The following is a 26,425-nucleotide window of genomic DNA, read 5'->3' on the forward strand; positions in this document are numbered from 1 at the left end:
TGGCCACCAGAGGGGGGGCAGAAAACCACTGTTCATATTGTTCAGGGAGGGTCCCTGGCTGGGACCATGACAGTAATATGTAAATGTGCCAGGCTGTTGTTCGTTTGCGTGTACTAACCAGTCCGGTAACTGAGGGTGGGGGAATATCCAAGTTCAAAGTCATCCGTGCACGCCGAGAGCGTGTAGCTTAATCCCAGCGGAAGAGTGCAAGAGCGCTTCCGCATTCTTCGCCATACGCCAGTACGGTAATGCGCATTTCCTTTTCCTTCGCCCAGGTGCTCGCGCGCGCATGCGCATGAGATCCCCGCTTGGTTCGATGCTTTGGTTCATATTAATCACATATTAACACGCTTTGGTTCGTATTAATCACATATTAACGCTAACGTGCCATATTAGCACACATATATACACGCGATGGACGCAGCAGGCGATCATATTAATCACATATTAACACGCTTTGGTTCATATTAATCACATATTAACGCTAACGTGCCATATTAGCACACATATATACACGCAATGGACGCAGCAGGCGATCATATTATTGGTTCATATTAATCACATATTAACACTAACGCGCCATATTAGCACACATATATACACGCGATGGACGCAGCAGAGCTTGCAGCATTATGTAGCCGTAATCCACAATGTTTTTCATTTTATGCTTAGCTCAACTGGTATGCCGCCGTGCTGTGGATCCTGCGGTTCGTTGGTGACAAGTTCGATTCCCTTCAATTATATATTTTTTTTAACATGCATTCTTTCGCCGGTTAAGTTTAGGCATGTTAACTTTAAGCATTGTTTCGGAGTTGGTTATGGTTAAGGTTAGGCATTGTTTCGGAGTTGGTTAAGGTTAGAAGGGTTAAGTTTAGGCGCTGTTAAGGAGCTGGTTATGGTTAGAGTTTGTCTTAGAGAATGGCAATAGACAGCCTATTTCCGCACTGCCGCGCGTCGCGATAATATACATGTATTCCATAATATGTAAAGTACAGTTGACAACTGCGTTGTGTTAACGTTACAATGTACAGGGAAATAACATTATGTGGTCCTCGTTTGGATAATATGTAAAGTACAGTTGACAGCTGCGTTGTGTTACGTTGCAATGTACGCGGAAATGCTGCGTTGTGTTGCAATGTACTACATGCATTCCATTTCGGCGTCTGAGCGGGGGGAAAGAAAATGCGCATTTGGAGGGCGTTACCGCGGCCAATCAGGGCAAAATGCGGAAGCGCTCTTGCACTCTTCCGCTGGGATTAAGCTACACGCGTCCCGAGACGCCAGTGGGAGAGCAAGTTGCCGCAGGGAGCGAAACGGTGTTAATCCGAGCGTGGGGAGTATCCTTGAAGGAGAGAGGAGAAGACGACGCCGGTTAGCAAAAGAAAACAGACGAGACAAAACACTGGGGGAAACAAAGTAACAAAACCGGGTTAGTCAAAGACACGAGGAATAATAATGCTATGACTTGTAAATAGACTTTTAGGTAAAACTAACCACAAGTGATCAGTACAAACAAGCACTGAACGACAGGCTCTTTATGCAGCCGGTGCTTCTCCCTCCGCGTGCGTCCACGCGTGCGCCCAGCTGCTCCCAATCGCGTCTGATTAGGCTCGATGAGTTGGGACGAGGTGGGAGTCACAACATAACCCACTGTATGTAATTAAGACTTGCTCTATCATTTTCAGTGACATTGACCCGCAGACACATTTTAAGTTTTGAGAATCAAAATGAATTTTCCCAGAAGAAAGTAGAGGTCCTCCTTACCTGTCCAGGAGTGCCAAGTTAATGCCAGTATAATAAAGTGGACAAAAAGTTTTAGTTTCCCAAACTTCTCTCTTGAATTTGCTACAACCACATACCACGATTCCTGGTGATTCAGGTATAATACGTATTTATTAGTATTTAGCCGTATCTAGTATTTTAGTATTTATTGTTATGTCCGTGTTACTACAATTACGCACTGTTTCAACTTTTCCATTTTGATTTCAAAATACACACACACACACACACACACACACACACAGGATCAGCATAAAACTTGACACAACTACCTTCCAACTTCATTGAGGAGGTTCCAGGGGGTCCCAGATAAATGGAGAAGAGTTTAATTTCACTATTTCATTCACTAGAAGTTAGCCAAATGAGAGAATATGTATAAGAGTGACTACTCTAATCATAGGTTTCACTCTCTCCAATGTTATCTCTACACCTACAGTATGCACATGGAATTCAGGAATACGTCGTATCTAACAACAGATATCTTCCCAGATATGTGGGTATAGTATCAATCAATCAATCAATTTCTTTAATGACCACCCAGCCAGGCTGGTGGAATTTGGTTTCAGTGCATAGCATAGCAGTTCCAACATAAAACATAGAACATATAACATCACTTACAACGTACATACTACATGCAGTTAAAAGAAAACACAATTACATAGATTACAGTTCAGAGTTGTCCATGTCAGCAGAGGTAAGGGGGGTTGCGGGGGGGTACTACAGGGAGGGGGGGGGGGGGTACTATAGGGAGTTCAGTGTCCGTATGGCAGTGGGGAAGAAGCTGTTTTTGAACCGGGATGTTTTGGTGGTCAGGGATCTGTAGCGCCTCCCGGAGGGCAGCAGCTGGAAGATGTGGTGTGCTGGGTGAGTGGGGTCAGAGATGATTTTTCTGGCTCTCCTGATTGTGATTTGGCGGTGGAGTGATTCGAGAGAAGGGAGGGGGGTGCAGATTATTTTTGAGGATTTATTGATGATTCTTTGTAGTTTGTTTTTCGAGTGAGTGTCCAGATTGCTGTACCAAACAGTTATGGAGAAGGTGAGGATGCTTTGTATAATGGCCTGGTAGAAACGGAGCAGGAGATGTTTTTTGACTCTGTATTTCTTGAGCTGGCGGAGGAAGAAGAGTCTTTGATTTGCTTTTTTGTGTATGTGGTCTGTGTTGGTTTTCCATTTGAGGTTATTGCTTATGTGAGTGCCGAGAAATTTGAAGGAATCTGTGGTGATTATGGGTTTGCCGGAGATGGATATGGGGGTTTTGGGGTTTGGCTGGCGTCTGAAGTCGATGATGAGTTCTTGGGTTTTTGATGAGTTGAGAAGGAGGTTATTGTCTGTGCACCAGGTGATTGTGTGGTTGATTTGTGTACGGTATTCTGTTTCGTTATTGTCTGTGATGAGGCCTATAAGGGTTGTGTCGTCTGCATATTTATATATTTTTACAGAGTTGTGGAGGGATATGAGCAGGTTGGTGTATAGGGAGAAAAGCCAGGGTGAAAGGACGCAGCCTTGGGGGGCTCCTGTGCTGAGATATAAAGGGTGGGATGTGATGTTATTTATTTTGACCTTCTGTTGTCTGTTGGAGAGGAAGCTGTGGATCCAGTGGCAGATGCAGGGGTCAATGTTCATGTCCAGTAGTTTATTGATGAGTTTGGCTGGGATAATTGTGTTGAATGCGGAACTGAAGTCCATAACCAGAATGCGGGCGTATGAGTTGCAGGTTTCCAGGTGTTGCAGCAGGTGGTGAGTGGCTGTGTTGACTGTGTCATCCACAGACCTGTTGGTTCTGTAGGCAAATTGGTGTGGGTCCATGAGGGGGGTGGTGCTGGTTTTGAGGTGGGTGAGAATGATGCGTTCAAATGATTTCATTACTATGGATGTGAGGGCAATTGGTCTGTAATCATTAAGGCAGGAGATATTATTGGATTTTGGGACAGGGATGATGGTGGACTGTTTGAGACATTGGGGGACTGAACAATTACGGAGGGAGGTGTTAAAAATGTTGGTGAAGATGGGGGCCAGTTCTGCAGCACAGTGATGTAGGACAGATGAACTGATGTTATCTGGGCCTGCTGCTTTATTTTTCTTTATCCTCTTGAAGGTGGTCCTCACCTCTTCCTCCTGGATGTGGAAGGGGGGAGGTGGCAGGGGGGAGGGGGGCGAGGGGGGTGGGGGGGGGGTGACTGTTCAAATCTAGTGTAGAAGATGTTGAGTTTGTCCGGGAGCTGGTCATCACTGTCAGGTATGGGGGGGGGGGGGGGGTTCTTTTTGTAGTTGGTAATGTCCTGGAGTTTTTTCCAGATGGTTCTTGTATCATTGGTTGTGATTTGTTGTTCTAGTTTGGCGGCGTAGTTGGATTTAGCTTTTCTTATTGCAGCCCTTAATTTGTATTTTGCAGTCACATAGTGTTCTTTTATTCTTGTTATGTAGGCAGTGTTTTTCTCTTTTCTTAGTTGTTGAATTTCTTTGGTGAACCAGGGTTTATTGTTGTTGTAGAACTTGACCGTTTTTGATGGGATGCATAGTTGTTCACAGAAGTGGATGTATGACGTCACTGTGTCGGTGTAGTCATGCAGGTCGCCAGCTGCGCGGAACTCGTCCCAGTCAGTGCATGCGAGGCAAGCGCGCAACTTTTCGGTGGCCTCTGTTGACCAGGACCTGACAGATTTTTCCGTTGGTTTAATGGATTTAAGTTTTTGTTTATATGTTGGGATGAGCAGCAGCATTGCATGGTCGGACTTGCCCAGGGGAGCTCTTGGAAAAGCACGGTAAGCCTGCTTGATTGTTGTATATGGTCCAGTGTGTTATTCCCTCTGCTGGGGCAGGTTACCTGTTGGTGATAGCTCGGTAGCTCAGAGGACAGGTTGGTGTGGTTGAAGTCGCCTAATACAATTATTGCTGCGTCGTTTTCAACAGATGATATGTAGTTGGCAAGTTCGCTTAAGGCCTCTGCATGCTACAGAAACTTCAGAGCAACTGCAACACAACATCGGCGCGATTTCAGCGCGGTTGTTTTAGAGGGTCTTGTAGACTGTGTTGCTTGGACGTTGCGTACATGTCCCCCAAATCTAACCTAAACAACCGTTGCGTTGATATTGCGTAGCAGTGATTGGTTGGTTAGCGAATGGGGGCGGGGCTGTCATAGAATAATATTAGTCCCGCAGAGAATAACATCCTCCATTGTTGTAGCCAGCGTTGACGCTAAATAATTAGCGTCACATAGCTCGCCTTTTTCTGAAAACCCAAGCACATATTGTTCCATAGCATACGCCTTCAGTTGATCATGACAAATCCTCTCTTACCTTGACGATAAAAAAGCCTCCATAATTTAGTAAATAAAGCTGTAGCCAGCCAGCTAGCATTGGGTCTATTCAAAATGCTATCCACATTAGCTACATAGCTAACCAAGTAAATACAATGGTATCCGTCCTGAGGTAACGTTAAATACAACGTTTGCTAGTCGAAATGACTGAACACACACAGGGACAAGTTAAACATCAATCAATTAATTTATTCCAATAGGTAGTTTGAGCTGCATGTGAGCCGAGGTCCTCTCCATTGGAAACTAATGATGTTACGGTAACGTTAGCTCGAAAAGCACAGAAAGTTAAGCTGCTAGGAACAGACACTATAACACTTCCGGTCGGGGGTTTTCAAAATAAAAGAGCGACGTCTAAAATCACCGGAAATACGTTTATTTTGTACATTATCTAACGTTAACACGAACCTAAACTAACTTTAGTTAAACTAAATTTGCGAGTCGATGTTGCAGAAGCATAAAGGCAGAGTGTCTAAAACACCGTTGCTTTGTCGATGTTGTGTTGCAGTTGCTTTGAAGTTTCTGTAGCATGCAGAGGCCTTTATGGAGCAGTTAGCGTTAGCATCTGGGGGGATGTAAACACCGATCAGGATTACCGATGCGAATTCTCTGGGGAGGTATGTTGGTCTGCATTTAACGGAGATATATTCCAGGTGAGGAGAGCAGATCTGACTGTGTGTAGTGGAGTTGGTACACCAGCGGTGGTTGATCATAAAACAGATGCCTCCACCCTTGGATTTGAGCGACGTGGTGGCTAGTCTGTCGGCTCGGTGGAGTGTGAATCCTGGGAGCGTTACCGCTTGGTCGGGCACTGATTGGTCTAACCAGGTCTCAGTCAGACAGATGGCAGAGCAGTCGCTATAATCTTTGCTAGATTGTAATAGAAGTTGTAGTTCATCCATTTTGTGTCGGAGGGATCTTACGTTAGACAGCAGGAGGGCTGGTAGTGGAGGTCGGTATGGGCGCCGTCTAAATCTTGAGAGGATCCCGGAGCGCCTTCTCCGTTTCCCGGTGTTCTGCCGAATTCTACTACCTCCTCGAAAACTGCTGCCGTAGCGCGAATCGCCTATATCTTTTGACAGCTGGGTGACGTCACCCTATAGTTCACTCCGAACTCCAACAGGTGTACCGACATGTTATCATTTACAAATACATTCAGCTGCAAAGCCAATTACATGCAAATATTTACATGCTTATACAGTTCAAAAGGTGCAATGAAAAACATATGTTTAAGATATTGTTTAAGATATATCAACAAGACTCAACATGACGTTCGTCAGCAAGGTGGCAGAATATTGTAGAGTGAACGATTGTGGGTCATGCGCATGTGTGCGCAAGCGCAGGAGCGCTGGCAGCAGAATTCGAGGAAGAGTAGAATTTTGCAGAACACCGGCAGATGTCGCGGTAGATGATACCTGTGGCGTTGAGTGGCCAGGTAGATGGTTGTAAGGCAGTATTTCCATGGGTAGGAACGCTGATGGCTCCAAAACGCCATGTCTATTGTGTCGAAGGTTTAGTAGCTCCCACCCTTATAGTAGACTATAAGGCTTCAGACCAAGGTAGAATAGATTAGGTTTACTACTGTACTGTGCATCTCTGAGGGCTGATATTTATAATAGTCCCCTCACCGCCTCTGTAACCTTTGTAACAGTCACAAGTCACAATCTCCAAGGTTCTTCCATGTGGTCTCTGTGGTTCATTCCTAAGATGATTGATTGATTGATTGATTGATTGATTGATTGATTGATTGATTGATTGATTGATTGATTGATTGATTGATTGATTGATTGAAAACTTTATTAACAGATTGCAGAATGGGTACAGTACAGTACAGCTCAATACATACAATTGTTAAGGGGATGCATACCAGAGAAAGACTTTCGTCTTGTTTACATCAGGGTCCCCCATTTACAATTCATCATAACATATATGACATACACGACATACAGATAGACAGTTCTGCTACATCTATATATTTATGACATACCAGATTTGCATACAGTACTGTTTGTGATACGAAAAGAGTCCAGAAAAGAGAGTATATACATTTGATGTAGAAACTGTACATTGGAGGAGATTGGGTAGGTGGGGTGGGGTTGGGTGGGTGGGGGGGTGGGGGGGGACTGTACATTGGAGGTGGTTGGGTGGGTGGGGTGGGGGTGGGGGGGGGGTTGGGTAGGAGGGGTGGGTGGTTGACGGACACTGTACACTGTACAAGCAAAACTGTACATTGGAATATTGACAAAGCCATACTTGGTCATTTACTGTACATTGGAGGGGGTTGGGTTAGGACATTTACAGGGGCCAGTTTCTAATTGCAGTCTCCCGTAGGTGTTCTTTGAGAGTGGTTTTGAAAGTGGGTAGTGATTCACATTCCTTTACAGCTTTGGGTAGGGCGTTCCACATTGATGTGGCATAATTGCGAAACGTGTTTAGTCCCTTGTTTGAGCCGAATCTGGGTTTAACATGATTTGTGGAGCTCCCTCTGGTGTTGTGATCGTGGTATTCACTGACCTTTGGGAAGTATTTTGACATGTACATGGGTACCTTGGTCATGTAGTGTATCTTGTAGACCAGGCACATTGCAAGTTGCTGTACTCTGTCGTCTACTCTAAGCCATCCTAGGTTCTCAAAGTGGGCAGGGGTGAGGTGGGTTCTAGGAGTAAGGTCAAGCAGTAGTCTGACCAGTTTGTTTTGAGATGTTTGTAATTTTGTTTTTAGCGCCTTTGAGGTGCTTTGGTACCATGAGGTGCAAGCATAGTCGTAGTACCCTTGAATGAGTGCTCCTGCCAGAGTCTTCAGGGTATTCTTGTTTACCAGTGAGGAGATCCGGTACAAGAATCGAGTTCGTTGGTTGACTTTTTGATTGGATGCCATTTTGTCACTGGAAAGATTTGCCTCTAGGATGGAACCCAGGTAGGTAATTTCTTCTTTCCTTGTGACAATATTTTCACCCACTGTAACTGAGAAGCCGTCGGTCTTGCTGAGTTTGTTATTTGAACCGAAGAGAATGGACTCTGTTTTGCCCATGTGTAATGATAGTTTGTTATCAGCAAGCCATATGCAGATTTAGCCTGATCATGAAATGTATCTGTTATTGAATATACCATGAGGAGTAATGCAGCAGGTTTTGTGCTCCTGTGCTCCTCCAGGCTTTGGGATGGAGGCCACTCTGCTTCTCGTGGTTGGCTTCTCTCACACGCGCGCTGTGGCCATCTCCTTCCTGGTCCTAGCTGTAGGCTTCAGTGGATTTGCCATCTCAGGTAATACGTGGCTTCTGTTTCAGAAGGTTTTGTATCTGACCTTTTTTGTTTTGTGTTTGTAGACTCAAGCAAAGACTATGGTCTTTAGAGTGACCAGGAGATGTAAAGAACAGACAAAGACTGAAAGATGAGGGTTTGAAAGGGAAATACTCTCCCTGCGCTGCATGATGATGTTGTGTTATATTAGATGAGTTTGTATTATTCTTTCCTTTAATTTCACTTGTTTTATTTTGGACACCATTATTTATGAAAGACAGCTAAAACAGGTTAAATTTAAGACTTTTAAGACCTTTTTAATACCACTTAGAGCAAAATGTAATACCAATTTCATGACCAAGGCCAAAAATAAAACACCAAGCTCCAAGTAGCCCCACAAAAAACAGTGACTTGAATACAAAAACATTTAATACATTTCATATAATTTCATCACCCGACATTATAAATATTATAAAAATGTTACTTTAAATGTAATACCTTGCAGATACCCTGTAAAAGCAGATTGCAGTATGATGCTTCTCCTTTTGGTTTGATGCAGTATGCATTCATTCTTCTTCTCTATGTCTTCACGTGGGACTCCCATGAATATTTTTTTAAATGTTGGCAGGCGTTCAAAGAAGCTTAATGGGGTTGTGTGGCACTGCACACAATGAATGAATGAATGAATGAATGAATGAATGAATGAATGAATGAATGAATGAATGAATGAATGAATGAATGAATGAATGAAAAAAAAATGTACATGTTATTCTCCATATTTCTCCAAACAACTCACGATATCTTGTTCCGTCGAACCAAACAATCATAGCAACAAATTAAAAAAACATTAAAGAAAAACATTAAAAAAAGAAAAAAAAGAAGGAATTATAAACAAAAGGTCAAGAGCAATGTGTTTGGTTAGCAGACATGTCCAAAAAAGGAGTAGAGGGAAGCTAAGCTTATTGATCCCTACCCCCTTACATTTATGATGATGATGATCATGATGATCAGGGTGCGATCCACGAGGGGAGCCCGGACCGCTATAGCTCCCCTAGATCAGACATCAGCTCCCCTGCAAACTTGATTTGCGATTTTTTGGGGGGTCTCTAAATTACTATTATATATTATTCACTGACAGTGAAGCTGACAGAGCAGCAGGAGGCGGGAATCGGATCATCTACAGGCGCAATTACACCTGCGGCTGGTGCTGCTCCGGTGGCCGTGGGGACTATTATTAGTTAAATATAAATCATTGTTTTGAGATTCACGTAACTCACAGTGGTGACTGTGGTGGGCGTCAGCGTCACTGCAGGCAGCCAATGTATCGATTCGTCGCAGCCAATGTAAATGCAGCAAGCAAATAAATTTAGCCTATTAGGGTCTTCAAATATGATATGAAATATGGGCGCGTTTCCTAGTGGTCGAAGCAAGCTCAGTGACTCGTCAGTCGAGAAAATAATGCTTGGGACCAGGAGTATTTCATATTGTTAGTAAGTCAGGAGTCTGAGAGATAATCATCTCTATCTAACTAAATAGATACTTTTTTTTATCATGGAATGTGCTGTGGAAGCCCCGTCCAGACGGCCGGACGGTAACTGAGTTGTCTACTCTAACTCTACTCTACCTACTACAGGCTACAGACTAGTAACGTCTGCGATTACACAGTCCGACTCCTGAGCACTCCTCGCTGAGAGGCGCGCCGCGCAACCCCCCCCCCCCCCCCCCCCCCCCCGACGCGGCTCACCCAAAGATCATGCTATGGGTCGCACACTGATGATGATGATCATGGCGCCGCAACAAACGGCTGCCTCTCTGATCGCTCCGTCGAGACTGTGCTTTCTTTTGTTAATTTTTATAGTATTAAGAGTTTTATTTGCACCTACTGTTGGTGCATTATACGTGTATGACCGTCAGTCAATCATTGACATTGGATTAAAGAAAACTTACCGATTGGATTGCTCTCTGGATCGGATTGCCGAACAACAACAATGGCCAGCGGAGATCCTTTGTTGTGGCCATGGCCAAAGCCAGGAGACGCCACGACGAAGAGGGAAGAGAGCCGGAGTCCGGAACAGACTGAGGTCCAAACGACACAGAACCACATTGCCCAGCATATTGTTGGCCAATGTGCAATCGATAGGGAATAAACTGGACGACATCAGAGCACGGATCCAATTCCAGAGGGACATTCGGGATTGTAACGTCCTCTGTTTCACAGAAACTTGGCTGAGTCCAGATGTCCCGAATCACGCAATAGAACCGGCAGACCACTTCTTCGTCCTCCGCAAGGACCGGACGGCAGAAGAGTCACTAAAGAAGAAAGGAGGCGGCATTGCCTTCATGATAAACAAGGAGTGGTGCGATGTAGGCAACGCAAAGGAACTGTCTAACCACTGCTCCCCAGACCTGGAGTTTATCACGATAAAATGTCGACCCTTCTTCCTCCCAAGAGAGTTAACGTCCATCATCCTCATCGGAGTGTACATTCCACCACACGCGAACACTGGGGTCGCACTTTCAAAACTTCACGACGAGGTAAACAAACTCCAGACAGCTAATGTTGACGCTGCCATTTTGGTTCTGGGTGATTTCAACAGCGCGCGTCTTAAAAAGGTGTTGCCGAATTTCTATCAGCATGTGACCTGTCCCACCAGAGGCGAGAACATATTAGACCATGTATACTCACAATTTAAGAATGGGTATAAGTCACAGGCTCTTAGTCCATTCGGTAAATCGGACCACGCCGCCATCTTTCTTTTGCCAAAGTACAAACAAAGTCTCAAGCGAACGCCGGTGGTCTCATTTACATTTACATTTACATTTAGTCATTTAGCTGACGCTTTTATCCAAAGCGACTTACAAGTTCGCGCGAGAGGTTAAGCGTTGGGCCGTGACGTCAGAGGAGTCACTCCAAGCTGCACTTGAATGCACAGACTGGAGTGTATTCCGTGATAACACAGCCAATATTAACGAATACACTGAAACGGTGCTTGACTATGTCTGTACTCTGGTAGAAGAAACAATCCCCTCCACCACAATTAAAATCTACCCAAATCAAAAGCCCTGGGTAGACAAATCCGTCCATGAGGCTCTGAAAGTGCGCACATCAGCATACAACACCGGGCTGGAGACAGGCAACATGGAAGAACACAAGATGGCAAGATACAACGTCAGGAGAGCAGTAAAAGAGGCAAAACGGCGTTACAGGGATAAAGTTGAACTTCAGTTCGAACAGGCTGACTCTAGAGGCATGTGGCAGGGCCTCAGAACAATGACAGATTACAAGGCACCTCCCTCAAACTGAACAATGACATCTCCTTAGCAAATGATCTCAATTCCTTCTATGCGAGGTTTGAGGCTGTGAATAAAAACACCAGCCCACAAACCACGGCAATGGGGGGGGGGTCTGCTGATGGAGACTCAGTGTTCAGGGCATGAGGTGAGACGGATCTTTAAAAAAGTGAATATCAGGAAGGCAGCAGGACCGGACGGCATCCCCGGCCGCATCCTAAAAGTCTGTGCCGACCAACTGGCCCCGGTATTCACTGACATCTTCAACCTGTCCTTGGAACAGGCTGTCATCCCCACCTGTCTGAAGAAGTCCACCATCATCCCTGTACCCAAAAAATCTACGCCCGCTTGCCTCAACGACTACCGCCCTGTAGCCCTCACCTCCATAGCCATGAAGTGCTTCGAGAAGCTAGTGAAGGGCTACATCTGTTCCTCCCTCCCCATCAACCTGGACCCTCTGCAATTTGCATATCGCCCCAACAGGTCCACAGAGGACGCCATAGCCCATGTGCTGCACACAGCAGCATCACACCTGGACAAGAGGCAGGGGAACTATGTGAGAATGCTGTTCATCGACTACAGCTCAGCATTCAATACCATAGTCCCCTCCAAACTCATAGCCAAGCTCAGGGACCTGGGCTTGAACTATGACCTCTGCCAGTGGGTCTTGGACTTCCTGACGGGCAGACCCCAGGTGGTAAGAGCAGGCAACTGCACCTCCTCATCCATCACGCTCAACATAGGGGCCCCCCAGGGCTGTGTTCTGAGCCCCCTCCTCTACTCCCTGTACACACATGACTGCGTAGCACAGCGGAACAACAACACCATCATCAAATTTGCTGATGACACAGTAGTGGTGGGCCTGATCTCTGCCAACGACGAAAGGGCCTACCTGGAAGAGGTAGAGAACCTGTCACAGTGGTGTCAGGAGAACTGCCTCTCCCTGAACGTCAGCAAAACAAAAGAGATGATTGTGGACTTCAGGAGGTCGGGGGTCAAGGACTACAGCCCCCTCAGCATCGACGGGGCACCGGTTGAGAGAGTGAACAGTTTCAAGTACCTCGGAGCCCACATATCTGAGGATTTGACATGGACCACACACATTGACAGTGTTGTGAAGAAGGCACGACAACGCCTCTACTTCCTCAGGCGCCTAAGGATGTTCCAAGTCAGTCAGAAGATCCTTAGGAACTTCTACTCATGTACAATAGAGAGCATCCTGACTGGCAACATCACCTCCTGGTTTGGGAATAGCACTGCACAAGACCGTAGCAGACTACAAAGAGTGACACGTTCAGCCGAACGCACAATTGGAGGGGGGCTTCCCACCCTCCAGAACATTTACAACAAGCGGTGCAAGGGGAAGGCTAAGAGAATTATTAAGGACTCGAGCCACCCGAACAACTGCCTCTTTGAACTGCTGCGATCAGGCAAGCGATACCGGAGTCTTAAGGCGAGCACAGAAAGACTCAGAAGAAGCTTCTATCCCCAGGCCATCAGGCTGCTAAACGAACAATAAACACTATGCAACAACCATCAAATGCTCACAGCACACACACCCACACGCACACACTCACTTAAACAAACAAACACACTGCAGCACCCACTCTCCACACTTTAGATCACACAAACACACTTTATATTTATTGATAAAGGATTTGCACTACAACTCGTACACCTACTGTAAATTGTACCTAAATTGCACCTCATCCTATTTCTGCCTTGCACTATATAGTATTGTATATTAGTACACTACACAGTATTGTATATTATATGGTAACTCAGTTACGTCTACTCTGCATCGAACATTGTACATGTGTCTATATTGAACACTGTGACCTCATTTTTTTACTTCTAATTTACATGCTATACTATGTTATTTTATTTCATACTTATCTTGTCTTGCACAGTCTCTGGAGCGTAACAGTAAGAAGCATTTTGTATAAAAGTATTCTGTACTTCTGTATGACAACTATTAAAGAAACTTGAAACTTATATTTGTTTATATTGTGGTTGTAATACAAACTCGCATAATACAAAACATAAGATGGCACACTATCAAGGGAAAGTCCAGGACTCCAGAAACTTGTTCACAAAAATTTTTTAAGGTAGAATCGGTAATGCCTTCAAACAGCAAAACCTTGCTCTACCAGGAGAGATCTGGAGAACCTTACACAATAATAAGTTATTATATAGTTATGATATATATATACATATACGCACACATATATACAGTATGTATGTAGCTAATGTATGTATGTATGTATGTATGTATGTATGTATGTATGTATGTATGTATGTATGTATGTATGTATGTATGTATGTATGTATGTATGTATGTATGTATGTTTGTATGTATGTATGTATGTATGTATGTATGTATGTATGTATGTATGTATGTATGTATGTATGTATGTATGTATGTATGTATGTATGTATGTATGTATGTATGTATGTATGTATGTAGCATATATATATATTATATGTAGCTATATAGTAATATTAATATATAAGATTAATGGCGCCGCTACAACCGGCTGCCTGTCTGTGCGCTCCGTCGAGACTGTGCATACTTTTGTTAATATTTATAGTTTTAAGAGTTTTGTCTGTACCAACAGTAGGTGCATTTAATGTGTATGACCGTCAGTCACTTATAGACATTGGATTACGGGAAACTTACCGACTGGATTACTCACTGGATCAGCTCTCTGAACCGCAACAATGGCCTGTTGAGATCTTGAGGACATCAGGACCGGATCTCGCCCCCAGGGACAAAGCACCCAGACGGCGAGGAAAGAGAGCTGGAGTCCGTAACAGGCTGAGAACCAGGCGGCACAGGACACCACTACCCAGTATATTGCTAGCCAATGTACAATCAATAGACAATAAACTAGACGACATCCGAGTAAGGATTCAATTCCAGAGAGACGTTAGGGACTGTAACGTTCTCTGCTTCATCGAGACGTGGCTGGCGCCAGAAGTCCCAGACCACGCCATTCAACCGGCCGATCACTTCTTCATTCACCGCAAGGATAGAACAGCAGAATCCGGCAAACAGCGTGGAGGTGGAATAGCCTTCATGTTGAACAACAATTGGAGCGATCCAGGCAACGTGAAGGAACTATCGAGCCACTGCTGCCCAGACCTGGAATATATAACCATCAAGTGTCGTCCTTTCTTCCTCCCGAGGGAGTTAACGGCGATCATCCTGATCGGAGTGTATATTCCACCGCAAGCCAGGAACAACGTCGCGCTCTCCAGACTCCACGACGAGGTAAATAGAATACAAGCGGCGAACGTTAACGCCGCCATTTTGGTTCTGGGTGATTTCAATAGCGCCAATCTGAGAAAGGTATTACCTGACTTCAATCAGCATGTGACTTGCAACACCAGAGGCGGTAACATCCTAGATCACTGTTACACGCAATTTAAAGGTGGCTACAAGGCTCATTCTGATAGTGGCTTTGGTAAATCAGATCACGCGTCAATCTTTCTTTCACCAATGTACAAACAGAGAATCAAAAGTACTCCTGTAGTCTCGCGAGAGGTGCAGAAATGGGATTTGACGTCAGAGGAGACGCTCCGGTCTGCGTTTCACTGCAAACACTGGAATGTGTTCCGCGACACAGATAACATTAATGTCTACACGGAAACAGTGCTGAACTATGTTTGTACTATGGTGGAAGAAACAATCCCCACTACCAAAATGAGAGTTTACCCAAATCAAAAACCCTGGGTAGACAAATCCGTCCGTGAAGCTCTGAGAGAGCGCACCAAAGCATACAACGACGGCCTAGTGGCAGGCAACATGAATGACCACAAGGTGGCGCGATACAACATAAGGAGGACAGTGTCAGAGGCCAAACGGCGCTACAGGGATAAAATTGAACTCCAGTTTGAACAAGCTGACTCTAGAGATATGTGGCAGGGGCTCAAAACGATGACAGACTACAAAGGCGCCTCCCTCAAACTGAACAGTGACATCTCCTTAGCAAATGACCTCAATACCTTCTATGCGAGGTTTGATGCTGGTAATAACAACACCAGCTCACAAGCCACGGCAATGGGGGGGGGGGGGGGGTCGGCTGCTGATGGAGGCGCAGTGTTCAGGGTAACAGAGCATAAGGTGAGGCGGACCTTTAAAAAAGTGAATATCAGGAAGGCAGCAGGTCCGGACGGCATCCCCGGCCGCGTCCTAAAAGTCTGTGCCGACCAACTGGCCCCAGTATTCACTGACATCTTCAACCTGTCCTTAGAACAGGCTGTCATCCCCACCTGCCTGAAGAAGTCCACTATTATCCCTGTACCCAAAAAATCCAAGCCTGCTTGCCTCAACGGCTACCGCCCTGTAGCTCTCACCTCCATAGCCATGAAGTGCTTTGAGAAGCTAGTAAAGGGCTACATCTGCTCCTCCCTCCCCATCAACATGGACCCCCTGCAATTTGCATACCGCCCCAACAGGTCCACGGAGGACGCCATAGCCCATGTGCTGCACACAGCAGCATCACACCTGGACAAGAGGCAGGGGAACTATGTGAGAATGCTATTCATCGACTACAGCTCGGCATTCAATACCATAGTCCCCTCCATACTCATAGCCAAGCTCAGGGACCTGGGCTTGAACTATGACCTCTGCCAGTGGGTCCTGGACTTCCTGACTGGCAGACCCCAGGTGGTGAGAGCAGGCAACTGCACCTCCTCATCCATCACCCTCAACATAGGGGCCCCCCAGGGCTATGTTCTGAGTCCCCTCCTCTACTCCCTGTACACACACGACTGTGTGGCTCAGCGGAGTAGCAATACAATCATCAAATTTGCTGACGACACAGTGGTGGTGGGCCTGATCTCTGCCAACGACGAGAGGGCCTACCTGGAAGAGGTCAAGGTCCTGGCGGGATGGTGCCAGGAAAACAGCCTCTCCCTGAACGTCAGCAAAACAAAGGAGATGATTGTGGACTTCAGGAGGTCGGGGGTCAAGGACTACAGCCCCCTCAGCATCGACGGGGCACCGGTTGAGAGAGTCAACAGCTTTAAGTACCTCGGAGCCTACATATCCGAGGACTTGACATGGACCACACACATTGACAGTGTTGTGAAGAAGGCACGACAACGCCTCTACTTCCTCAGGCGCCTAAGGAAGTTCCAAGTCAGTCAGAAGATCCTTAAGAACTTCTACTCATGTACAATAGAGAGCATCTTGACCGGCAACATCACCTCCTGGTTTGGGAATAGCACTGCACAAGACCGAAGCAGACTACAAAGAGTGACACGTTCAGCCGAACGCACAATTGGAGGGGGGCTCCCCACCCTCCAGAACATTTACAACAAGCGTTGCAAGGGCAAGGCTAAGAGAATCATTAAAGACTCCAGTCACCCGAACAACTGCCTCTTTGAACTGCTGCGGTCAGGCAAGCGATACCGGAGTCTCAAGGCGAGCACAGAAAGACTCAGAAGAAGCTTCTATCCCCAGGCCATCAGGCTGCTAAACGAACAATGAATGAACACTACACAACAACAACCACCATAGATCCTCCCCTACACAACAACAACCACCAAACGCACATAGCACACACATCCACACGCACACACTCACTTTAAACAAACACACTGTAGCACCCACTCCACACACTTTATAGCACACACCCACTTTAAACAAACACACTGTAGCACCCACTCCCCACACTTTATATTTATTGATGAAGGATTGCACTACAACTCGTACACCTTACTGTAAATTGTACCTAAATTGTACCTCATCCCATTTCTGCTTTGCACTATATAGTACTGTACATTAGTACACTGCATAGTATTGTATATTATATGGTAACTCAGAACATTGTACATATGTCTATACCGAACACTGTGACCTCATTTTCTTCTTCTAAACTACATGCTATACTATGTTATTTGATACTATCTTGTCTAGCACAGTCTCTGGAGCGTAACAGTAAGAAGCATTTTGTATGAAAGTATTCTGTACTTCTGTATGACAACTATTAAAGAAACTTGAAACTTGAAACTATATTAATTAATTAATTAATTAATATATAGTAATCGAAGATGGGTTGCCCAGACCACAGGCAACAGTACTAACCAGTCAACTAAAGGGTCCAACCCGTTAGCCAAGGGCTAGTGAGTCTAGGCATCCAGGACTTACCCCCCTGTGCTTCAACCTATCAGCTCCTTTCGCGCCTCTGGGTGCACGTGCCTCCGATGGCTTCAGGCTCTCATGATCAATGAGGCCACAAAGCATGAATAGAGATGCAAAGTCCCTCCCCTTCCACTAACCACCATGGAACCCTATTTCGGAAAATAATTTGAACGATTGTCAGTGGCGAGGGATACATCTTTTTTTTATAATTATTTTTTAGAGTTGTGCCATGAATTACACATAATGAAGAAAGTTGACAAGCAAGTTAGCTAATATTAGCCAACATCATCGATGGCTTTTGATGAAGAAAGTTGATTGACAAGCAAGTTAGCTAATGTTAGCTAACATCATCAATAGCTTTTGATGAAGAAAGTTGATTGACAAGCAAGTTAGCTAAGTTACAATGTTAAAACCTCATAATATGTGTAATTCATGGCACAATTCAAAGAGACAAATTATTTGTCTCTTGCCGTTGACTTGGTGTTTTTTGTTTTGTTCTTGATTTATTGTTGTTGACAGAATTGGCTATGGGGCGACAATAATATAGACATGAGGCATGGTTTCTACCTTTAGCCCTTAATCAGCGTGGTTTATTATGTACAATGATTCATAGCACAGCAGCACATTGAGATCTCTTCTCCGTGAGAGGCAGATGTGAGAAGAAGTAGAGGAGGAGGAGACAACTCTTTTTATACTCGCCACCTGGTGGCATCATGAATGGCTCCGCCTATAGCGCCCTCCAGTGGACACAGATATACATACAGTCAGTGGAAGCAGTTGAGTACAGTTAGACAGTTAATTGCAACCCTACATATAACCTCTAACTTTAACACTCCCACTTAGGGTTGTTTTAACACACTGTATGACTTCTTCAAAACAATTTACAAAGAAAATAACACAGTTTAGAACATCAAAAAGAATATGGCAGTCAATATTTACACACCAAACATGACCTCTGCAAATCTTTTCAGTTTCAGTTTGGAAGCAGGCTTCGTCATAGCGTCTGCTACCATGTCGTCTGTTGGACAATAAACCAGTGTCATCCTTTCTTCTCTGATGACAGATCTGATGAAATGGTACTTTATATCCACATGCTTACACCTCTGTCGGCACACAGGGTTTCTCGCAATGGCAATGGTTCCCTGGTTGTCCTCATAAACAACCGTCTTCTTATATACATAGGTATCCATCCCTTCGAGCAGTTGTTCTAGATAAATACACTCCTGTATTGTCATGGCCAGAGCCATGTATTTGGCTTCACAAGTTGACAGTGCCACTGTGGGCTGCTTCTTAGTTTTCCATGAAACCAGTGAGCTGTTTGTGTTCAAACTAACACAATATCCTGTGGTACTCCTTCTATCTGTGATGTCAGCAGCCCAGTCTGCATCACTGTAGGCTTTAAGCCCTAAGCCCTCGCTGCTCTTTCTGAAGCACAGCTGTTTACCTACTGTACCTTTGAGATAACGAAAAACATGTTTTACCGTAATCCAGTGCTCCTCTGTGGGATCAGCAAAATGCTGGGACAACTTACTCACTACAAAACATAGGTCAGGGCGAGTACATGTTGTCAAATAGATGAGGCTACCCACAGCTTCCCTGTACATTTTTACATCTGTCAGTTTCTGAGCATCCTCCTGGTAATCCAGTTTTTGATCACATGGTGTTTCCCTTGTTCTACATTCCTGCATGTCAAAACGTTTCAGGATCTTTTCCACATATCTCTTCTGGGATACTGTTACACAATTGGCAGACTGTTCAAAGTCCATGCCTAGGAAATGCTTTAACCTGCCAAGGTCTTTCATTTTGAATCTGGTGGAGAGCATACCTTTCACCTGATCTATGTTTCTAGTGTTGTCTGCTGCGATGATCAAATCATCCACCCAAATGACGATTATCACTTTTCCTGACTCTTTTGACTCCCTTGAGTAAACACAGGGGTCTACTGGATTCTGTAGGAAGTGATCCTCAATGAGACATGTGTGAAGCATCTCGTTCCAATTTCGCCCAGACTGTTTCAGGCCGTAAATGGATTTTTCTAGCTTGCACACTAGCTTCTCTCCTTTCTTTTCGTAACCTTCCGGTTGTTCCATATATATCTCCCTATCTATGGGTGCGTGCAGATAGGCTGTCTTCACATCCATCTGATGTAAAATCAGGTTGTCCTCAGCTGCTTTCTGAACCACTACCCTTACACTGGTCAGATTGGCCGTGGGGGAGAATGTTTCCCCATAGTCTATCCCCTCCCTCTGACTGAAACCCTTAGCTACAAATCTTGCTTTGTACTTTTCGTGGCCTTCGATCCCTTCCTTGATTGAGTACACCCATTTCCCTCCCACTGTCTGCCCTCTGGCAACTTGGTGAGGGTAAAGGTGTGGTTGTCCTCTAAGGACCTCATCTCCTCATCCATCGCTCTCTCCCACTTACTCAACTCTGGGGACACTATGGCTTCCTTAAAGGACTGAGGCACGCCACACACTACTCTGTAGCAGTAATCAATACTGGTGAGTGTACTGTCATCCTCGTCACTTCCTCTCCGGGCATAATCTTTCAGATATTTTGGGGGTTTGTGTTCCCGTGAGGGATACCTCCCACTGCTTGGGGCACGTGACGTCACCCTCGGATGCTCCTCGTCATCGTCCTCTGGGGGTGGCTGGCTGTCTGCCTGCACATCTGTGCTCAGTACACTAGGCTGTGGTGTCTCTGTTCCTCCATACCTTACCCCAGAGTCCAGCCATGGCTCCTCTGTCTGTGTCTCGATTTCGCACGTTGTCTTTGTGACAAATTTCACTAGTCTGTGCTTTTGCACCTTCCCTTTACCGGGATAGTAGACTAGGAGTGCGGGGCTCCCTTTGTCGTGTCCTACAACGAGTAATTTTTCACATCTGGACTCAAGCTTGCCTCTGTCCTGCTGGTAAGCATAGCACACTGATCCGAATTTGTGCATTCCGGCATATTGCCGTATATGGGGTGGTGCCTGTGTGTTTATTAAAACACCTGTTTCTGGTGTAAGCGGCTTCTTGTACCGCATAATGCCACAGGCTCTTCGGCATGTTACTATCGTCTAGCTTACACCTGGCCATTTCGAAAAGAGTGCGCCATTCCCTCTCTGCTACCCCGTTCTGATGTGGGGAGTAGGGACATGACGTCTCGTGTCTGATCTTGTTCCTTCTCAACAGTGATTGGAACTCTCTGTTTGTAAACTCTGTCCGTTGTCTGACCTCAAACATTTTATGTCCCCATAAGGGGCTATATCGGCAAGGAACTTCTCTTTTTTTTGTATTTTTTTTTTTTTTATTATTTTTTAAACATAACATCAAATTAGACACACAAGCACTAACGGTAAACATCCAATGAAATCACCATTTGAATCATTATAAATGTAGTATACGAGATATATACCTAATACTTGCTATCTAATACCCTACATACATATGCTCCTGCTCGCTCACCCCCCCCCGGACCCCCACATGGATAATCCATCCATTTTCATTTGTTTCTAACCAGGCACTACAATTCATATGCTAGCTTTTATTCTCTCCACCACTTCTAACCAGATTGCAATGTTGGTTTCACTGACACCTAAAATTCTTGCTGTAGACATTTCTAGATAAATCACATCGAGATAGGTAAGAACCCATACCTTCCGGCACATTTTTTCCGGTTGAAACCATCGTGATGCTATCAGCTTTTTAGCCGCTGTGAGACCAGATAAAACTAGTCTATTTAGCTGTATAGGGGCTGTAAACTGAAAAACATCATTCAACAACAATACAGAGGGGTGTACAGGTATGTTCAGAAATAAGAATTCTGATAATTGCTGGGACACTTCTTTCCAGAATATCTTAACCGGTGGGCAATCCCAATACACATAAGATTAATTTGTTGATGGTCCGGGTTACGTGACGCAATTCGAACGTTTGCCCAGACTTCTTGCCAATCAAAATCTATTTCCAAGTCTGGTATATCCCTCCTCCAGACTGAGTCTAGGGGGAGGATTCCATACGAGGACGTTAGTAAGTGATGATACAAATCAGATACGAAGCCTCTCGATGTCTCTCTTTCATAGAAGAATTTGTGATATATGTGGTGCTCAATTGGTATCCTTAATGGGACTCCATGAGCCTTCAAACAATCCAATAACTGTGCGTAAAAATAATATGTGGAACTGGTGAGGTTACATTTTTTATGTATGTCCTGATAGCTACAAAAACCCTGTTTGTTGAAAACATCTCCCAATGTGTGTATGCCCTGCTTTTCCCATTTGGGGTATCTTATAGGTCGTTTTCCAATAAGGAGTGCATTGTTATTGAATAGGGGAGTATGACTATGCCATTTATGTTGGTTAGAATATTTTCTTTGTGTTTCACGCCATATCCGGATCACATGAGTAATAAGGGGGCCAAATTTCAATTCGCATTGCTTAATTGATAATATGGTGTATACTATGTCCTGCAGTCTATGTGGTGCTACTATATTTTCTTCTAAGTTTCTCCAGGATACAGATGCTTGGGAATCAAACCAGGTTGTCAGTGGTCTTAAAGAGTATGCTTTAAAATAGTGGTAAAAGTCTGGAAATGCCATACCTCTGTCGGCTTTGTTTCTCTGTGCGGTGGATCTTTTTATTCGTGGAGGTTTGTTATTCCAAATAAATTTGTATGCGGTGGAGTGTAATTTTTTCCAGTAACCATCAGGAGGGGGTAACTGTAACATTGAGCTAATGAAGTTGATTCTAGGTAAAACATCCATCTTAACTATTGATACTCGTGCCTGTACTGAGTTTTTAAGTTTGGACCACCTGTCAAAGTCGTATTTGATCTTATCTTGGAATTTTATGTAATTGTACTTCACCGTTTGGCTTATAGTAGGGAATACCTCAACTCCTAAACATCTGAAGTGTTTAACCATTGGTATTTTTTCTGGAAGGAGTATATTCTTTGCAGGGGCATTAAGTGGAAGGAAGGCCGACTTTGGCCAATTTATCCTAAATCCCGATAAATTACCAAAGTCATCAATCAACTTGAGAAGATGAGGCATTGAAGTGTTAGGGTTTTGCATGAACAATATTACGTCGTCCGCATATAAACTAATATGATGTTGTGTGCCCTTAATTTCGATTGGTTCTATGGATTGGGATTGTCTTATATATTGTGCTAAAGGCTCTAATGATAAAGCGAATAGTCCGGGACTAAGAGGGCAACCCTGTCTGGAAGAGCGTGATACCGGAAAGATTTCGGAGGTGATTATACCTGTTGTAATCATGGCCGATGGGTCTTTGTATAATACTTTAATCATATCAATGAATCCTTTTCCTAATCCCATCCTTTCTAGTACTGCCCATAAATAAGACCATTCCAACCTATCAAAGGCTTTCATCGCATCCAGGGACAACATCGTTATAGGTGGGGTGTCATCCTTGCTGGCATCTAACACGTGTAATAACCGTCTTATATTATTCGTGATCAAGCGGCCTCTTATGAAGCCAGTCTGATCAGAATGAACTAAAGACGTCAAATGCTTTTGAAGTCTGATGGCTAATACCTTGGAATACAGCTTGATATCGGTTCTGAGGAGGCTCAAGAGTCTATAACTACCGCAATCGGTGGGGTCTTTGTCTTTTTTAAGGAGGACTGTTATGAGTGCAATATTGTCGATCTTATGGAAATTCCCCTCCTTAATTGAGTATAAAATCATATTAAGTAATAGGGGTCCTATTACATCCCAGCATGAGAGGTACATTTCTGGTGGGATACCGTCCCTTCCAGGAGCCTTACCACTTTGCATTTCAGAAATGGCCTCCCTAAGTTCATCTAGTGTGATGGGTGTTTCTAAGTGTTTAGCGTCATCCTCTGATAGTTTAGGAAGGTTAATTTGATTAAGATATATGTCCATTTTGTTTTGATCGAAGGCCATTTCTGATTTGTACAAGTTGGAGTAAATTTTTTTGAATGTCTCGTTGATTTTTTTAGGGTCTGTAACAAGTCCTTGCTGTGCCTTAATAGTAGGGATATCTGCACATTTTGTGTTGGCTCGTATCTGCATAGCTAGTAGGTGACTTGGTTTAGAACCATGAAAGTAATACTGTTGTCTTGTGCTACGTATTTGAACTTCAGATTGTTGTTTTAAAATGGCATTAATCTCTTTTTTTAACACAGTAATTTGAGATTCCAATCGAACCGAGTAGCTGTATTGCATAGGTGTCAAACTCACGGCCCGCGGGCCAAATCCGGCCCGCCACGTCATTTGATGTGGCCCCCCAAGAGCTCAGGTAAACATTTTTTTTTTTTTTTTTTTAACATTAATATTGGGTTAAAAAATAGCAGTGTTAAAATAATTGTGGGTTAATGCGTTAATAAAGCTTTAACTTTGACAGCCTTAGTTATTACACATTCTTACACATACATGTATGTTGAACATCTGAGGTATTGATGAAGTAACAAAGGAAAAAAGCCAAAAGCACTTACTCCTCAGACATTCTTTGACAATTTTACAGCCCAAAATACAAAAAAGATCCAGGCAGAATAGGTAACAAAGGGTTGAAGAAATATTGTCTGAACTGTCAGATGCAAACTGGCTGTGTGACATAACCGAGCATCTCGCTCAATTGAATAAGAAGCTGTAGGGACGCAAACAAGTCCCACCCAAAACTTGACCAATATAGTTGTGAACTGAGACAACCCTTATTTTGTTATTTTTGAGTACAGTTACAGTTGTGTGTTCATGCAGACACATAATAGCAATTTCATTACGAATTGAAAATGGGGGACCCTGATGTAAACAAGTCGAAAGTCTTTCTCTGGTCTGCATCCCCTTAACAATTGTGTGTATTGAGCTGTACTGTACTGTACCCATTCTGCAATCTGTTAATTAAAGTTAATTAAACTATCTTCCATTAGTTGGATGTATGGCCTCTGCAAGGTTGTGTGCAGCCATTTGTTTTTGTAACATCTGCTACATCTGTCCCACGTGTTCTTTGCAGCTCACAGTTGTTAGTTCTGCCCCTCTTGACTGTGACAAAAAGGTTTTGAACAAACTTAATGTCATAGCTTGTATTTGATGATATTCTTCTTTGTTATTTACTTGAATGGTTTGATCATTGATTGATGGAGTAATATGGGGTTCTGATAAACTAAAATTATTTGTTAAAATAACATAAGCTAACATATATTTTTACATCTATGCAAATGCATATGCAATATGTATAACTTGAATAAGTAATAAATACAGAAACAACATGTTTAACAATATGTAAATGAGTAGCTACATTTATTTTACATTACATTAACATTTATATGGTCTTTGGCCCTTTGAGGGCAACCATAATGCTGATGTGGCCCTCTGTAAAAATGAGTTTGACACCCCTGCTGTATTGTAAAGAGGAAGATAACGTAGAGTAAAGCGTTTCCAGCTCTGCCAGTTTTGAACAACGATTCTTGCGTATTTTGGAGGAAAAGACCCCGGTAAAATCCCTGATAAATCCCTTTACCGACATCCATAATATTCTGGGGTCCTGTACCGATTGCGCATTCTCCAGCAGGAATACAGCAAGAGCTTCTTTGAATTGTGTAATGAATTCCTTGTTTTTCAGCAATATCGAGTTAAATCGCCATCTTGGGGCTCGGGATGACAGTATACCAAATGATCCTTTTAAGAGTAAATAACAGTGATCTGATTGGGTACCATTTCCACGTCATAGTTATCAAATAGTCTAGGGGATGCAAAAACATAATCTATTCTGGAAAATGTGTTGTGTCTTGCAGATCGACAAGAGTACTTTCGGGTCATAGGGTTGAGTGATCGCCATAGGTCATTTACACTTATATTCTTAGACCAATCCTTTAATGCATTAGATGAATTTTTCTGATAATTGGAAAAGGTGGGATAAGATTTATCCATCCCGGGATCCCAAATGGCATTAAAATCTGCGCCAATTATAAATGAGTATTCAGGGAAGTTTAACATTGTTCTGGTAAGTGTAGCGTAGAAATTAGCCTCGTAAAGATTTGGGGCATATGCCGCTACCAACGCTATTTTCCTGTTCCTGTATACAATTTTAGCTATGGTTATCCGACCATCTGTATCAGACCATACTTCCTGCAATTCAATATTCAACTTCCGTTTCGCGACTATAGCAACTCCACGGGATCTTGTTCCAAAGGAAGAGTGACTAATGTTATGATATATGTTGTCCGCTGGCGTTGCTTTGTCTTCCACTAAAAGGTGCGTTTCGCTTAGAAGAGCCACATCAACCTGTTTTTTTCATCAGTGTGAGCACACTTTTGCGTTTATGTTGTTTATTTATTCCCCCAGTATTCCAGATCATTATATTTAAACTAGCCATAATCTATACATGTTGTTGTGTGCTTGTTAGTAATGCGTCTGGAGTACGAATTCACAATGGATATATATCCAATTATTGAGGTCCCGTTGAGAGCCGAGCTTAAAAACATACATATATACAAATAATACCCTAAACCCCCCTCCCTCAAAGAGCAGTACAAGGCTGTGTTCCTTTGACACCACCTTCGCGTACAACTCCCTCCCTTACACCATCGGTTAGCCCAGAGTGAGCCATTTATCCTTAACTTTCCTATGCCAATTGCCATAGGATCTAAAACTTTAATTCTAATTTAATAGAATGTCACTCGTGGCCTA

At 43.9% G+C, this 26,425-nt stretch overlaps 1 protein-coding gene across 1 annotated transcript in view; it reads left to right on the plus strand.

Annotated features, from left to right (window-relative positions):
- Window positions 1–26,425, plus strand: part of slc17a8 (solute carrier family 17 member 8) — a gene marked incomplete at both ends in the record, with an annotated part of 218,329 nt that overhangs the window by 183,389 nt on the left and 8,515 nt on the right. The window contains one exon of the mRNA XM_084335382.1: window positions 8,245–8,355. Coding sequence (XP_084191508.1) covers window positions 8,245–8,355 — 111 coding nt within the window. The remainder of the gene's footprint in view (window positions 1–8,244; window positions 8,356–26,425) is intronic.

The sequence above is a fragment of the Notolepis coatsorum genome (assembly GCF_963971535.1).
Source record: "Notolepis coatsorum genome assembly, chromosome: 18".
NCBI lineage: Eukaryota > Metazoa > Chordata > Actinopteri > Aulopiformes > Paralepididae > Notolepis > Notolepis coatsorum.